Below are 16,641 nucleotides of genomic sequence, written 5' to 3' on the forward strand. Positions count from 1 at the left end.
TATTATTTTCTCCCAATCTGAGGGCTGTCTTTTTACCTTGCTTATAGTTTCCTTTGATGTGCAAAAGCTTTTAAGTTTCATTGGGTCCCATTTGTTTATTTTTGCTTTTATTTCCAATATTCTTGGAGGTGGGTCATAGAGGATCCTGCTGTGATTCATGTCAGAGAGTGTTGTGCCTATGTTCTCCTCTAGGAGTTTTATAGTTTCTGGTCTTACATTTAGATCTTTAATCCATTTTGAGTTTATTTTTGTGTATGGTGTTAGAAAGTGTTCTAGTTTCATTCTTTTACAAGTGGTGACCAGTTTTCCCAGCACCACTTGTTAAAGAGGTTGTCTTTTTTCCATTGTATATCCTTGCCTCCTTTGTCAAAGATAAGGTGTCCGTAGGTATGTGGATTTATCTCTGGGCTTTCTACTCTGTTCCATTGATCTATATTTCTGTCTTTGTGCCAGTACCATACTGTCTTGATGACTGTGGCTTTGTAGTAGAGCCTGAAGTCAGGCAGGTTGATTCCTCCAGTTCCATTCTTCTTTCTCAAGATTACTTTGGCTATTCGAGGTTTTTTGTATTTCCATACAAATTGTGAAATTCTTTGGTCTAGTTCTGTGAAAAATACCGTTGGTAGCTTGATAGGGATTGCATTGAATCTATAGATTGCTTTGGGTAGAATAGCCATTTTGACAATATTGATTCTTCCAATCCATGAACACGGTATGTTTCTCCATCTGTTTGTGTCCTCTTTGATTTCTTTCATCAGTGTTTTATAGTTTTCTATGTATAGGTCTTTTGTTTCTTTAGGTAGATATACTCCTAAGTATTTTATTCTTTTTGTTGCAATGGTGAATGGTATTGTTTCCTTAATTTCTCTTTCTGTTTTCTCATTGTTAGTATATAGGAATGCAAGGGATTTCTGTGTGTTAATTTTATATCCTGCAACTTTACTATATTCATTGATTAGTTCTAGTAATTTTCTGGTAGAGTCTTTAGGGTTTTCTATGTAGAGGATCATGTCATCTGCAAACAGTGAGAGTTTCACTTCTTCTTTTCCTATCTGGATTCCTTTTACTTCTTTTTCTGCTCTGATTGCTGTGGCCAAACTTCCAACACTATGTTGAATAGTAGTGGTGAGAGTGGGCACCCTTGTCTTGTTCCTGATTTCAGGGGAAATGCTTTCAATTTTTCACCATTGAGGGTGATGCTTGCTGTGGGTTTGTCATATATAGCTTTTATTATGTTGAGGTATGTTCCTTCTATTCCTGCTTTTTGGAGAGTTTTAATCATAAATGAGTGTTGAATTTTGTCAAAGGCTTTCTCTGCATCTATTGAGATAATCATCATGGTTTTTATCTTTCAATTTGTTAATGTGGTGTATTACATTGATGATTTGCAGATATTAAAGAATCCTTGCATTTCCTGGGATAAAGCCCACTTGGTCATGGTGTATGATTTTTTTAATATGTGTTGGATTCTGTTTGCTAGAATTTTGTTAAGGATTTTTGCATCTATGTTCATCAGTGATATTGGCCTGTAGTTTTCTTTTTTTGTGGCATCTTTGTCTGGTTTTGGAATTAGGGTGATGGTGGCCTATAGAATGAGTTTGGAAGTTTACCTCCTTTTGCAATTTTCTGGAAGAATTTGAGTAAGATAGGTGTTAGCCCTTTTCTAAATTTTTGGTAGAATTCAGCTGTGAAGCCATCTGGGTCCTGGGCTTTTGTTTGCTGGAAGATTTCTGAGTATAGTTTTGATTTCCTTGCTTGTGATGGGTCTGTTAAGATCTTCTATTTCTTTCTGGTTCAGTTTTGGAAAGTTATATTTTTCTAAGAATTTGTCCATTTCTTCCAAGTTGTCCATTTTATTGGCATAGAGCTGCTGGTAGTAGTCTCTTATGATCCTTTGTATTTCAGTGTTGTCTGTTGTGATCTCTCCATTTTCATTTCTAATTTTGTTAATTTGGTTTTTCTCTCTTTGTTTCTTAATGAGTCTTGCTAATGGTTTGTCAATTTTGTTTATTTTTTCAAAAAACCAGCTTTTAGCTTTGTTGATTTTTGCTATGGTCTCTTTAGTTTCTTTTGCATTTATTTCTGCCCTAATTTTTAAGATTTCTTTCCTTCTGCTAACCCTGGGGTTCTTCATTTCTTCCTTCTCTAATTGCTTTAGGTGTAGAGTTAGGTTATTTATTTGGCTTTTTTCTTGTTTTTTGATGTAAGCCTGTAATGCTATGAACCTTCCCCTTAGCACTGCTTTTACAGTGTCCCATAGGTTTTGGGTTGTTGTGTTTTCATTTTCATTCATTTCTATACATATTTTGATTTCTTTTTTGATTTCTTCTATGATTTGTTGGTTATTCAGAAGCGTGTTATTTAGCCTCCATATGTTTGAATTTTTAACAATTTTTTTCCTGTAATTGAGATCTAATCTTACTGCACTGTGGTCAGAAAAGATGACTGGAATGATTTCAATTTTTTTGAATTTTCCAAGACCAGATTTATGGCCCAGGATGTGATCTATTCTGGAGAAGGTTCCGTGTGCACTTGAGAAAAAGGTGAAGTTGATTGTTTTGGGGTGAAATGTCCTATAGATATCAATTAGGTCTAGCTGGTCCATTGTGTCATTTAAGGTTTGTGTTTCCTTGTTAATTTTCTGTTTAGTTGATCTATCCATAGTTGTGAGTGGGGTATTAAAGTCTCGCACTATTATTGTGTTATTGTTAATTTCCCCTTTCATACTTGTTAGCATTTGTCTTACATATTGCAGTGCTTCTATGTTGGGTGCATATATATTTATAATTGTTATATCTTCTTCTTGGATTGATCCTTTGATCATTATGTAGTGTCCTTCTTTGTCTCTTTTCACATCTTTATTTGAAAGTCTATTTTATCTGATATGAGTATTGCGACTCCTGCTTTCTTTTGGTCTCCGTTTGCATGAAATATTTTTTTCCAGCCCTTCACTTTTAGTCTGTATGTGTCTCTTGTTTTGAGGTGGGTCTCTTGTAGACAGCATATATAGGGGTCTTGTTTTTGTATCCATTCAGCCAATCTTTGTCTTTTGGTTGGGGCATTCAACCCATTTACATTTAAGGTAATTATTGATAGGTGTGGTCCCGTTGCCATTTACTTTGTTGTTTTGGGTTCACGTTTATACAACCTTTCTGCATTTCCTGTCTAGAGAAGATCCTTTAGCATTTGTTGAAGAGCTGGTTTGGTGGTGCTGAATTCTCTCAGCTTTGGCTTGTCTGTAAAGCTTTTGAATTCTCCTTCATATCTGAATGAGATCCTTGCTGGATACAGTAATCTAGGTTGTAGGTTATTCTCTTTCATTACTTTCAGTACGTCCTGCCATTCCCTTCTGGCCTGGAGGGTTTCTATTGATAGATCAGCTGTTATCCTTATGGGAATCCCTTTGTGTGTTATTTGTTGTTTCTCCCTTGCTGCTTTTAATATTTGTTCTTTGTGTTTGATCTTTGTTAATTTGATTAATATGTGTCTTGGGATGTTTCGCCTTGGGTTTATCCTGTTTGGGACTCTCTGGGTTTCTTGGACTTGGTTGGCTATTTCCTTCCCCATTTTAGGGAAGTTTTCAGCTATTATCTCCTCGAGTATTTTCTCATGGCCTTTCTTTTTGTCTTCTTCTTCTGGAACTCCTATGATTCGAATGTTGGGGCGTTTCACATTGTCCCAGAGGTCCCTGAGGTTGTCCTCATTTCTTTTGATCCTTTTTTCCTCTCTGCTTCATTTATTTCCACCATTTTATCTTCTACCTCACTTATCCTATCTTCTGCCTCCATTATTCTACTCTTGGTTCCCTCCAAAGTGTTTTTGATCTCATTCATTGCATTATTCATTTTTAATTGACTCTTTTTTATTTCTTCTAGGTCTTTATTAAACAGTTCTTGAATCTTTTCAATCTTTGTTTCCAGGCTATTTATCTGTAACTCCATTTTGTTTTCAAGATTTTGGATCATTTTTATTATCATTATTCTAAATTCTTTTTCAGGTAGATTCCCTATCTCCTCCTCTTTTGTTTGACTTGGTGGGCATTTTTCATGTTCCTTTACCTGTTGGGTATTTCTTTGCCTTTTCATCTTGTTTAGATTGCTGTATCTGGAGTGGGCTTTCTGTATTCTGGAGGTCTGTGGTTCCTTTTTGTTGTGGAGGATTAACCCAGTGGGTGGGGTTAGACGATTGGCTTGTCAAGATTTCCTGGTTAGGGAAGCGTGCGTCAGTTTTCTGGTGCGTGGAATTTGATTCCTTCTCTTTGGAGAGCAATGGAGTGCCCAGTGATGAGTTTTGAGATGGGTCTATGTGTTAGGTGTGACCTTGGGCAGCCTGTATGTTGATGTTCAGGGCTATGTTCCTGCGTTGCTTGAGAATTTGCGTGGTATGTCTTGCTCTAAAACTTATTGGCTCTTGGGTGGTGGTTGATTTCAGTGTAGGTATGAAGGCTTTTGGACAGTCACTTATTGCTTAAAGTTCCATGTAGTCAGGAGTTTTCTGGTGTTCTCAGGTTTTGGGCTTAAGTCTCCTGCCTCTGGATTTCAGTTTTATTCTTCCTGTAGTCTCGGGACTTCTCCAACTATACAGCACTGATAAGAAAACTTCTAGGTTAATGGCTAAAAGATTCTCCCCCGTTAGGGACACCCAGAGAGGTTCACAGAGTTACATGAAGAAGAGGAGAGGGAGGAGGGAGATAGAGATGAGCAGGAGGAGAAAAAGGGGGACTCAAGAGGAGAGAGACAGATCTACACAGCTGTCTGTTCCCAGAGTGTTCTCCGTAGCCCAGTCACCTACAAAGATTCACAGAATTGGATTGGGAAGAGAAGGGGAAAGGAGGAAATAGAGGTGTTCTGAGGTAGAAAACAGAGAGTCAAGATTGGGAGAGAATAATCTTCGGTTTAAAAATAGGGCTCTCTCTCTTTTTTTTTTTGGTAAGGTTATAGTGTATTGAAAATGAAAATTAAGGAGTAGTAGAGGAGTACTAGAGGACTTTAAAAGAAATAAGGGAAAAAGAAAAATAGAAAATAGAAGAGAAAAAGGAAAGAAAAAAAAAGAAAAAAAAAGAAAAAAAAAAGAAAAAGAAAAAAAAAGTAAAAAAGAAAGAAAAAAAATTTTTTTCCCCTAATTAAAAAAATCATAAAAATCTATGGAAATGAAAGTTAAGGAGTAATGGGGGAGTAATAGGGGATTTTAAAGGAAAATAAAAGAGAAAAAATAAAAAAGAAAAAAGAAAAAAAGAAAAAAATAATAGAAAAGAAAAAAGAAAAAAAAGAAAAAAAAAAGAGAAAAAAGTAAAATTATATCTAGGAGTTTCTCTGGAGCTGTTGCGGTCAGTGTGGGTTCGGCTCAGTTTCAGATAGCTCCTCGTTCCAGCTTACACTTCTCGATATCTACAGGCCCCTTCCGGTGTAGCCGGTGTTTTCTAGAGGGATTTTAATCTGTTGCACAGGTCCTTTCTGAAGCGGTTCCCTTTGTTTATTTGGCTTCTGTTTGCCGGTCTCTTCAGAGCCTCATTTCTGCCCTGACACAGGCGGGCGGAGGTGGACTCTTATTCAGGTAGCTAGTTCCGTCGCTCTGCGGGGCAGGGAGGGGCTGGTGCTGCCGGGAGGGGCTGGTGCTGCGGGGAGGGGCTGGCGCTGCGGGGACGGGCTGGCGCTGCAGGGAGGGGCTTGCGCCGTGGGGACGGGCTGGCGCTGCCGGGAGGGGCTGACGCTGCTTTCTCCGTCTGTGCTGCTCAGGCTCCCGGCTGTTCTATATGGAGCGCGCCCTGCGCTGCGCGGTTCCAGCCCTCGGGTGTTCCACAAAAGCGTGGAACGAAAAGCTGCGCCTGCTCTCTGTGCCTTCCCCGTCAGAGCGGTCCAGGCAGCGAGGGGCTTGATGGGCGCACTATCCCCAGGTGTGGCGCACTCACTCCCTTCCGCGGACCCAGTCTCAGTTTCCGCTGGCGCCAGTCGGGTGTGCGCGCCTTCCGCCCTCCGCGTCCCCAGCCCCAGTCCCCGCCCGCGCCGGTCGGGTGCCTGCGCCCTGTGTCTCGCCGCGACCTTCCCCTCCCCCCGCCTCCTGCCTCCGGCGGGGCTGGGCGGGTCCGCAGCCTGCGAGCTCCTCTCTGGATTTTCTCGGTCTCTTTGTTCTGCAAACGGCCGGCAGTGAGTTCGGGCCGGTTAATTTACTCTCTCTCCTTTGGTCTTCCACAGTTCAAGTTGGCACCTCACAGAAGCTCCCTCTGATTGTCCTCAGGGCACTCAGGCCCGGACCCTACTCCAAGCAATGCCGCCTAAGATTCCCTTCCCGGGACGGGTCTCCGTCCTTAGCTCTTTTGTCTCACTTTTAATCTTTTATATTTTGTCCTACCTCCTTTCGAAGACAATGGGCTGCTTTTCTGGGCGCCTGATGACCTCAGCTAGCGATCAGAAGTTGTTTTGCGAAGTTTGCTCTGCCTTCAGTTATTCTTTTGATGAATTTGTAGGAGAGAAAGTGGTCTCCCCGTCCTACTCCTCCGCCATCTTGGCTCCTCCTCCTCAACATGAATTTTGTGGTAATACAGTCAATGTAGTTTCTTTAAGGTTATTTTTTTGTGAAAAAACAGTGAGGGGGTTAAATAATGAACATTCAGAGTTTCCTCCAGAATGAAAGCTGCTCTGTGTGGCTGATTTTGAATGATTATTCTCTTCTTGAACTATCTTCAACTTCGTTTATATTCAGAAAAAGACAGGCTAATTATATCAGTAGAGTTAGTTAAAGTGTGCTGTGGTAAAAACCTTATATATCTCAGTAGTTGATTAGCAAACGTTGTGCGCATGCTGCATTTCCACTATGGGTCACCAGGGGGCTCTGCACCTTTGTTTCAGCCACAATCTCCCTGTCTCACCCAGAGCCTCCAGGCTTGCTGCAGTCTGGGGACAGAAGGCTGGGATATCCAGCGCTGGCAATTAAAAGCTTCAGCCGCAAGATTTCTTATCACTTTATCGTGATCAGAGCTGGTTCTGGGGCTATGCCTAACTTCACGGGGGCCTGGAAGTGAATTCTTCTCATACCCAAAGTTAAAGAGAACTGCATCATATTGAATATTAGTAATATTTACCACACTAAATCTTTTATAGGATGAAACAGATTGCTTCAGATTTTCTTTTGGCACGAGTCAGGTTATAGATCCATTAATAGATAGGTTTCAGTGTTTTATTGCTTGATGTTCTTTTTCACCTCAATATTTAGTGTTCTGTAGCAGAGATTGGTATACTTTTTCTTTAAAGGGTCAGATAGTAAATATGCTAGGACATAGAACCTCAGTTGCATGTTTTTTCTTTTTCCCTTCACCCTCTCTTCTTCTCCTTAAAACAAAAACCATTTTAGGTATAGGGTAGGGGTGGGAAGAGGTACATATAAGGAGATGGCGGGCTGTATTTGGCCCAAACAGTATTGGCCCAGACTGTAATTTGCTGATTGCTGTCCTGTAGGATAGAAATATCCATTTGCTCTACTTAAAAGTACTACAGTTTGATTTTGGACTAAACATACTTCATCCATTGCTTTAGGGTTGAACCAAATGTGCGATGAGCTCTTCCTAGGTAAAATACCCAGAACAGTCCACAGGTGAATAACCTTGGACCATTTATTTAACTCTCTCTGAGTTTCAGATTCTCAGCCTATAAAATAATGAGGTGGGATGAGATGATTTCCAGGTTCTTTACCAGCTCTGCTGTTTTGTGAGCTGACCTGGAATTTCCCGGCCACACTTGTGGGAAACTGTACCCTCTGCCTGGCTGAGTCGTTTACTTTGAGTCTTGTGGTGGTTTTCTGTCCATTTGTTCCTTCTTCAGTGATTGGCCCTTTGGAGAATCTTTTGATGGGGGAAAAGTGTTATTGTTGGTGTTTTCTTGCTTGGTGTAATTTGGAGGACTTTATAAAGTGTATTTTATGTAATTTTCCCCCCCTTTTCACCAAGGTTGTCAGCTTTTGTTTTAAGATGTTTCCTTGAAGCTGATCCTTACATAGACATTGATCAGAATGTGTTACACAGAACATATACTTGGCTCAAAGGACATCAGAAATCCAACGGTGAATTTTGGGAGCCAGGAAGAGTGATCCACAGTGAGCTCCAAGGTGGCAATAAAAGTCCTGTAACTCTTACGGCTTATATTGTGACTTCTCTCCTGGGATATAAAAAGTATCAGGTATTTAATCTTTAATAAATAATGGGTGGGAAATCACAAGAAAGGTAGGTCTTGATGGGTCAAGAATACATGTCTGGAAACGTAAAGAATTTTGCAATATTCCATCACATTTGAAGTCTTGAATTGGAGTACTCTTTTGCTTTGCATTTGTGGACACATTCCAACAGCTGAGAATGAAAATATCAACCCACTCTTTTGAGTAAACAAAGAGAAGTCTAAAAATGCTTTGTAATATTAAGTGTTCTTGTTATTGGTAAGATAAGTCGACACATATTTAATCATTGGAAAGTTAATTTTTTAGAGGACAAAAAATTCTTCAGAATTTGGGAATGTGTTCTAGCAAACTTAGATTGTAAAGAATTTTTTTTTAAAATTTCTAAAATACCCTGGAGCAATTATAATGTCTACTAATTTAAAAAAAGTACAGGCGTGTGTGCTAAGTAGCTTTAGTCATGTCTGACTCTTTGTGACCCCGTGGATTATAACGCGTTAGTCTTCTCTGTCCATGGGATTCTCCAGACAAAAATACTGGAGTGGGTTGCTCTGCCCTCCTCCAGGGGATCTCCCCACCGAGGGATCGAACCTGCATGTCTTATGTCTCCTGTATTGGCAAGAGGGTTCTTTACTACTAGTGCTACCTGGGAAGCCCAAGTAAAACTACACCCACACTCTAAAAAGCATGTTAAGTGGGCATGGATGTCTGGGTGAGGATGGATGTGCCTGGAAAGTTATGCAAATGCGCTTAATTTTGCTCTAGAGCTGTCTCAGTGATTGATGCCTTTTACTGCTTATTGCCGACTGCAAATAATCAAAAGCGGCCATTCTCAATATTAAGATCCTGCAGTTTTCCTAGCCTAGTACTAGACATGTAGGATTTAATCTTTCCCCTCAATTTAGAGCTTCAGTACCTTAGATCATATATGTGAAGTATCTTTCTCAGGATACATTTTATGTCCTCTTCTTAGTTCATGATAGTCAGTGGGAGAAACACTGGCAAAAACACCACTTCTTATGTTTTATTCCCTCTACAGAATGGTGCTTATTTGCTTGTAAAACCTGAAAAGTGGTATTATTTTCAAAATACATGGCAGATCTTTAATTGTCAGTGATCAGGGTGATTTCCATTGTCTAGGACAAAGTCAGGTGCTTAATAGGTGCTGAAATTGTTTTTGAATGAATGTTTGAAAATACTTTTCATATAAATATGTGTGTGGTGACAGGTTATGTTGAATCGTAAAATGTGTATTCTTTTCTTTCCAGCCTAATATTGATGTGCAGGAGTCTATCAACTTTTTGGAGTCTGAATTCGATAGGGGAATTTCCGACAATTACACCCTGGCCCTTGTTACTTACGCCCTGTCATCTGGGAGGAGCCCTAAAGCCAAGGAAGCTTTGGATATGCTGACTTGGAGATCAGAACAAGAAGGTAAAGCGTGTAGCCCCTGTGCATTATGAAATGTGTGCATGACATGAGAAAGTTTTGTACACCAGGTATGAAGGTGATTACACTTACATCTGAATGGCTTGAAAATGCGATGCAGGTAAAATCACCATGGGTTGACATGGTCACCCTGCTGTGACTCTCCCCAAGGGTTTTCTAGAGAGTTTCGTGCTTTGGGTGTTTCCTTCTTTTAGACATGTTCTGCCTTGTGTCTGTTACCCTTCGAGTTGTCTGATGCCATTTCTGGTTTTGTGGCCTTGAGTGATCATTAAGGCTATGGTTTTTGGAAAGACTTGGACTCAAATTCTGGTTCGGTTCCCTTTCTGAGCTTCAGTTTCCCTATCTGTCAGAGGGGAATAACACCTCTTTTAGGATTGGTATGAGGATTAAATGAGATAATGTGCAGGGCTTACCATGTAGCAAGTGTTCAAAAATGTGAATTAAAATGCTAATAGAAATGCAAATGTCAGAAATTCCATTAACAAGCTGTGTGTATGATTTTTTAACAGTTTTGGAATGAGCACTGCTTGTGGGCTACAGTAGGACAAAAAGTACATGTGTTATTACTTTCTGAATGCCCTCTATAGTCAGGGATCCAGGTGTGTGTGTGTGTGCGTGTGTGTGTGTGTGTGTGTGGTGGAAGGGGATGGGGTGGGCAAAAATAATTTTAGGTGATGTCGACTGATTTTGTATCTCTCTGAATTCAAAACAGGCTAATTATGGAAAGTGCTTTAGAGGCTTCGGAGACTGTAAAAAATATTGTGTTATTATTAGCAGTGCGTGTGTCCTCAGCCGTGTCTGACTCTTGGTGACCCCATGGACTGTAGCCCTCCCAGGATTTTCTGTCCATGGGATTTCCCGAGCAAGAATACTGGAGCAGGTTGCCATTTCCTCCTCCAGGGGATCTTCCCAACCCAGGGATTGAACCCAGGTTGTTAGCAGTAATTTAGGTTAAATCCTTATTACCTATTGCAGTGTTGGGGACTAGAAGGTTTATTGCATAGAGGCTGGAGTAATCCTTGACATTTCTGCTTCTCTGCTTGGCTAAGTGGTAGTTGTGTTACCTTCCACTCAAATGTAATCATCATCTAAATGGTAATATTTGAGACAAGGGGGAGTGGGTACTAAGTAGAATGTTTCTCCCAGGGGCTAGCAGGACTATCTCTAGGAAGATTGTTGAGCTGGCCAGGGTCTCTCATTTTTTTCCTGGGGTCTGGGATTTTGAACTTATAACACTAACTTTCAGATAATGGAAAAAGGAGTGTTTCCCAGAATGTTAGAGCTGCTTAATGGCAGATTCCCAGAATACATTTCTTTCCAACGTGTCCGAAAATATTTTGGGATGGTCTGGAATATACTATGATTTTTTCAAAAAATTTATAGCTGTTTAGTCTTGAGCCAGACATATGGAATTTCTCTTGGGAAAAGATTTTCATCAAAATGTCCTCAAATATAAGTAATAGGAAAAGGATGAAAATTTATAAATTTAATAAGTTTAAGAAGAGGCATGTTTATTTGTGTGTGTGATTATACATATATTTGCTTGGCAGAAATATACACATGTATAGAAATATGTGTATTTTTATGCTAGTCAAGGAGAACTTGGACCAGTGTAGGAATGTTCAGTGGTATCAAGTGTAATTTTTCTGTAATTGGCCAGACCGTTACCACTTTTCTCCTGCAGGAGGCCTGCAATTCTGGGTGTCATCGGTGTCCAGACTGTCTGATTCCTGGCAGCCGAGCTCCCTGGATATTGAAGTTGCAGCCTATGCGCTGCTCTCACATTTCTTGCAGCATCAGGTTCCTGAGGGAATTCCGATTATGAGGTGGCTAAGCAGGCAGAGAAATAGCTTGGGAGGTTTTGCATCTACCCAGGTGAGTGAGGATCGCTTTCAATTTCTTTAGCTATCTACCTATATAAATAACTATATATAGGTAAAACTAATTCTGCTCTTCTGTGCTGTCATGCCTGACCCTCTGCAACCCCATGGACTGTAGCCCACCAAGCTCCTCTGTCCATGGGGATTCTCCAGGCAAGAATACTGGAGTGGGTTGCCATGCTCTCCTCCAGGGGATCACCCCAACCCAGGGATTGAACCCAGGTCTCCTGCATTGCAGGCAGATTCTTTATCATCTGAGCCACAAGGGAAGTCCAAAAATACTGGAGTGGATAGCCTATCCCTTCTCCAGGGGAACTTCCTGACCCAGGAACTGAACCAGGGTCTCCTGCATTGCAGGTGGATTCTTTACCAGCTGAGCTACCAGGGAAGCCCAAAACTAATTATATAAAAAATTAAATGTACATGTTGTTGTTCAGCTGCTCAGTCGTGTCTGACTCTTTGTGACCCTATGGACTGTAGCACGCCAGGCCTCCGTGTCCCTCACTATCTCCCGAAGTGTGCCCAAGTTCATGTCCATTGAGTCGGTGATGCCATCCAGCCACCTCACCCTCTGCCGCCCTCTTTTCCTTTTGCCCTCGATCTTTCCCAGCATCAGGGTCTTTTCCAGTGGATCGATTCTTCACATCAGGTGGCCAAAGTACTGGAGCTTCAGTGTCAGCATTAGTCTTTCCAATGAGTGTTGAGGGTTGAATTCCTTTAGGATTGACTGGTTTTATATATATATATATATATATATGGAATATATATATATTTACTAATGTGGTTCCTTTTTTCATGACTTCATAAAATTACTTGGCAGTTTAAAAGTTTAGTAACTTTAAAGACTTGTTATTAATTTTAATTTTTTCCTATCGTTGATATAGACATCATATCTAATACTCATATAGGATAAATTAGTTCCCTGTCTTAGTAGCCATTTTCCACCTGTGGTATCTGGTACAGTCGGATCTCAGCTCTAGTCAGCAGATTCTGAGTCTTTCCTGTATCCAGGTCAATCAAATTCAAAGGTGGACCTAGGTGAGCTCCTCACCCAAGAAAGGTGGAGGAGTGTGTAGTGGTATCCTAAACATTACTGAAATTTACTCTTTGGAAGCCTTAATAAATGCTTATGTGCACAAATCTTTTTTTCCCCTCAACAGGACACCATTGTGGCCTTGAAGGCCCTGTCTGAATTTGCAGCTTTAATGAATGTAGAAGAGACAAATATCCAAGTGACTGTGGAGGGGCCCAGTTCACTGAGTCCTGTGAAGTTTGTGATTGACACACAGAACCGCTTTCTTCTCCAGATGGCAGAGGTGTGGACAAGGGGGTGGTTATCTGAATATCTGTGTAGGTGATCCCATCTGCTGATGATTTTCTGTTGACTTCAACAAAGACTTGTTCCCAGAGCTGTGTCCCGACAGGAAGGAGTACCCTCTTGTGGTTGAATTTGCTGAGTGGGGGAAGGGAGAAGGGGATGAGAACTTTGCAAAGATTTGGGAAAGGCGAAAACATGGGTCCTGTCGTATTGGGAAATGAATGAATACCCTTTGAGCCCCTCCTCTTTGCAGACCCTGTGCCAGATTTCTTTATGTGTGCTACATTGTATTTACTTTTCAAACCAAGACTAAGAAGCAAGTACTTTTATCCCCACTATACATATTATAAAACTGAGACTAAGGGAGTTTAAGTGACTTGCCCACAATCACGTTGCTAGTAACAGGAGAGCTACAATTTGAACCTGTTGTTTCAAAGACCATGTTCCTTTTGGTTGTACCACATTCCTCTTAGGAGTTGATAGAAGCAGCAGTAGAATTTTTTCCTTAAAAATGGGATAAAGGACTGTGCTAGACCCTAACTTTATTCCCTTGGCTAACCTTGCAGGAAGTTGAGGGTAATGGAGGAAAGCAGTAACTTCAAGACTAGAACCTGAGGGAGAAGGGGTGATAGCAAAGGAAAAGGAAGGAATAGTGTTGGTCCAGGTCAGTGATAGCATGTCATTGTGTTCTCAGAAAGGCCAGGGACTTGGATGCTAAGGGAGGCTTGAGGAGGAAGGGATGACTTCTCATTCTTATCTTTCTTGCTTCAGTCCCTACAGAAGAGCTTCCATAGCACTAACGTGCACTTCTTCTGCCTTCACCCCTCTTATCTGGTTTACCCATAACCTTTGACTTGTGGGGCTGTGTAAAGTTCTTTTTTTAAAAAATTATACCCCAAAATACACTTTATTAATCTTGTATCAGTACTGGACTGTATTTTCAACTTCTTGCTTTTAATCTCCTACCATGCCTGATCCAGGTCTAAAGAAAAATACTTGTTTACTGTTTAACATTTGTGGGAGGAAGTAAGGTGAGTAGGGAAGGAAGGAGGATTTTATTGACTTGAAAAATAATTGTGTAAAGCCTTCTATTTACACACAAGATGAAGCAGCAACTTGATTCATGTGCGCTTTTGATTAAACAGGTAGAGGAAAAAACACAGAGTCTATTTCGGCATTATGGAGAGTAATTGTTTGAACTGTATTTTTCTTTATTGAATATGTATTTTTTATTTGTTGAACGATAACATTTCAGGCACAGAATGCTTAATTTCCATGATGCTAATTAAAACCAGCACATGTGTATCTAAGTGATTGGTCTAGACAAAGAAATAGGCAAGCTGCGATCTATTCTTTTTTATGGAATAGTCAGTTCTCTTCAGTTTAAAAAAAAGAAAAAGAAGTGTGTGATCTTAACATTTTGCTTACAACTTGCTAATAATCATTATTATTTTATGGATTCTTTTTTTTTCATTTATTTTGATTAGTTGGAGGCTAATTACTTTACAGTATTGTAGTGGTTTTTGTCATACATTGACATGAATCACCCATGGATTTACATGTATTCCCCATCTCGATCCCCCCTCCCACCTCCCTCTCTACCCGATCCCCCTGGGTTTATCTAATTTTCATATGTCTGAAGGTAATTTAAACCATGAACAGAAATTAGTAACGTTTTTGAAGACACTGACCATAATTCAGTATATTTACATACCAATGAAATTATTTGCAGAAAAGTATTTTTAATTGTCAAAACATAGATAAGGTATTAATTTTGTCATAGTAATTATTATTTATCATCATCAAAATTGACCTTCGTAGTGACCTGTGTAAAAGAAGTCCTTTTTTTAAATTAAATTTTTTTAAAGACTTTGTTACTGGAGTATAATTGCTTTGCAATGCTATGTAAGTTTCTGCTGTACAGCGAAGTGAATTAGCTACATGTGTACATGTATCCCCTCCCTCTTGAGTCTCTCCCCGCACGAGTCTCCCTCCTCTAGGTTATCACAGACCTAGCTGGGCTCCCTGAGCTTCCTACTGGCTATGTATTTTCCATGTAAAGTTGTTAGAGCTTTCGAGTGCAGACAGCTCACGCTCCTGATGAGGGAAAACAGTGGTCTGTGCTGGCTGGGAGGGCCTGGGTATGGACACTTAGCCATATTTACTTTTTTCCCACTTTTATTCAGCTTGCTGTAGTACAGCCAACTGCAGTGAATATTTCTGCAAATGGTTTTGGATATGCTATTTGTCAGGTATGTAATAATGTTTATTTTTTGTTTTGTTAAATATGACTTGCTATAATAATTCTTTGGTTTGAGGCACTGATAAATCTTGAACTTAGATGACAAAATTATTAAGGGTTTATTTCTATGACAGCAAAATAAATCACTATCTTTAATAAAAAGTGTTAGAGCTGTGACTAGCTAGTGAGTGGACTAGCAATTATATGAGTTGATAATGTGTCAGAAGAATATTTCTTGAGTGTTAAATACTTTTTGAGGTGAGGGTTAAAATCCTCCAGTATGAGTCATGCGAACTGTTGGGAGCTCTCACCTTTTTTGTGTGTGAAAATGTAGCTCAGACATAATGCTGGATAGAGTTTCTTTTTTTTTTTAATTTTTATTTTTATTATTTTTTTTTGGGTAAAGTTTCTATTGTGACTTGATAAATATGTAGTGTTTTACTTACCATTTCTTAATATTCATCTAACAATATGAAAGTCAACATGGTATTATACGTAATTGACTTGAAGATAGGAAATGTGTCCCTTTGATGTAAAATTTTATATTATTGTAAATAAAACAATTAGAGCATAATATGTTCAATGCTCTACTATAGGAAGAAAATTCAAAGAAATCTACCCTTTATGGTGCAACTGGGATACAGTTAAATGGAGGTAGTATATAAAATACTGAATGGAAGTTATTTTACTTAATAATACATGAAAATCATGGGGATTTAAAACCTATTTTGCACCCCAATAACATGGTTTTAAGTCCCCATGATTTTTATGTACTACGTACTTGGTTAGAAAAAACAAACCAAACAAACCCTGACAGCTTTACTGAGAAAGTTGTTTAGTTACTAAGTCATGTCCGACTCTTTTTATGACCCCCATGGACTGTAGTCCGCTAGGCTCCTCTGTTCATGTGGGATTTCCCAGGGATACTGGAGTGGGTTGCCATTTCCTTCTCCAGGGGATCTTCCCAACCCAGGGATTGAACCCGTGTCTCCTGGTGGACTCTTGGCAGGTGGATTCTTTACCACTGAGCCACCAGGGAACCCCTGAGAAGTTTTTTAAAAAGACTGTTGTAGAGAAAAGATACTTTTTCAAAAACCAGTACAACTATCCTGGTTGAGAGAACAGATGCTTTTGCCAAGACACAATGCTTAGGGCACTTGGTCAGGTATAATTTAGAAACTTAAAAATAATGTGAAGATTATTTTGTATAATACTCAAAATACAGTAAATGTTTTCTTTTAATCAGGGGAAAAAAATCACAATTAAAAGGAACAGTGTTCGATGAAAAGGATAGAAAGAGGGAAGAGTAAATAACTTGTATTGGTCTTTACCAACAAAGACCATGTGAAAATACTCATTCTCAAGCTATCTTTTGATGTGAATAATAAATCCAAAAGTAAATACACAGGATATTTTAGATAAGCTTGAAAAATTATATGTATTTAAACCACCAAATTGGTTTGAATTCATTCTTGATAAACCAAATATAGATAAATTACTGTATAGGTAAAGTCAAGTGATTTTTATATGAGGTCTAAGGACACAGCAGTAAATTTGGTACCTACTGGTCGGAATGTTCACCAGTTGTTTGT

At 39.6% G+C, this 16,641-nt stretch overlaps 1 protein-coding gene across 1 annotated transcript in view; it reads left to right on the plus strand.

Moving 5' to 3' along the window:
* The window catches only part of CD109 (CD109 molecule), a 151,218-nt gene that overhangs the window by 119,507 nt on the left and 15,070 nt on the right, over nt 1–16,641 (plus strand). The window contains exons 25-29 of the mRNA XM_043439714.1: nt 7,940–8,168; nt 9,429–9,594; nt 11,294–11,484; nt 12,650–12,805; nt 14,994–15,059. Coding sequence (XP_043295649.1) covers nt 7,940–8,168; nt 9,429–9,594; nt 11,294–11,484; nt 12,650–12,805; nt 14,994–15,059 — 808 coding nt within the window. The remainder of the gene's footprint in view (nt 1–7,939; nt 8,169–9,428; nt 9,595–11,293; nt 11,485–12,649; nt 12,806–14,993; nt 15,060–16,641) is intronic.

The sequence above is a fragment of the Cervus canadensis genome, chromosome 20 (assembly GCF_019320065.1).
Source record: "Cervus canadensis isolate Bull #8, Minnesota chromosome 20, ASM1932006v1, whole genome shotgun sequence".
NCBI lineage: Eukaryota > Metazoa > Chordata > Mammalia > Artiodactyla > Cervidae > Cervus > Cervus canadensis.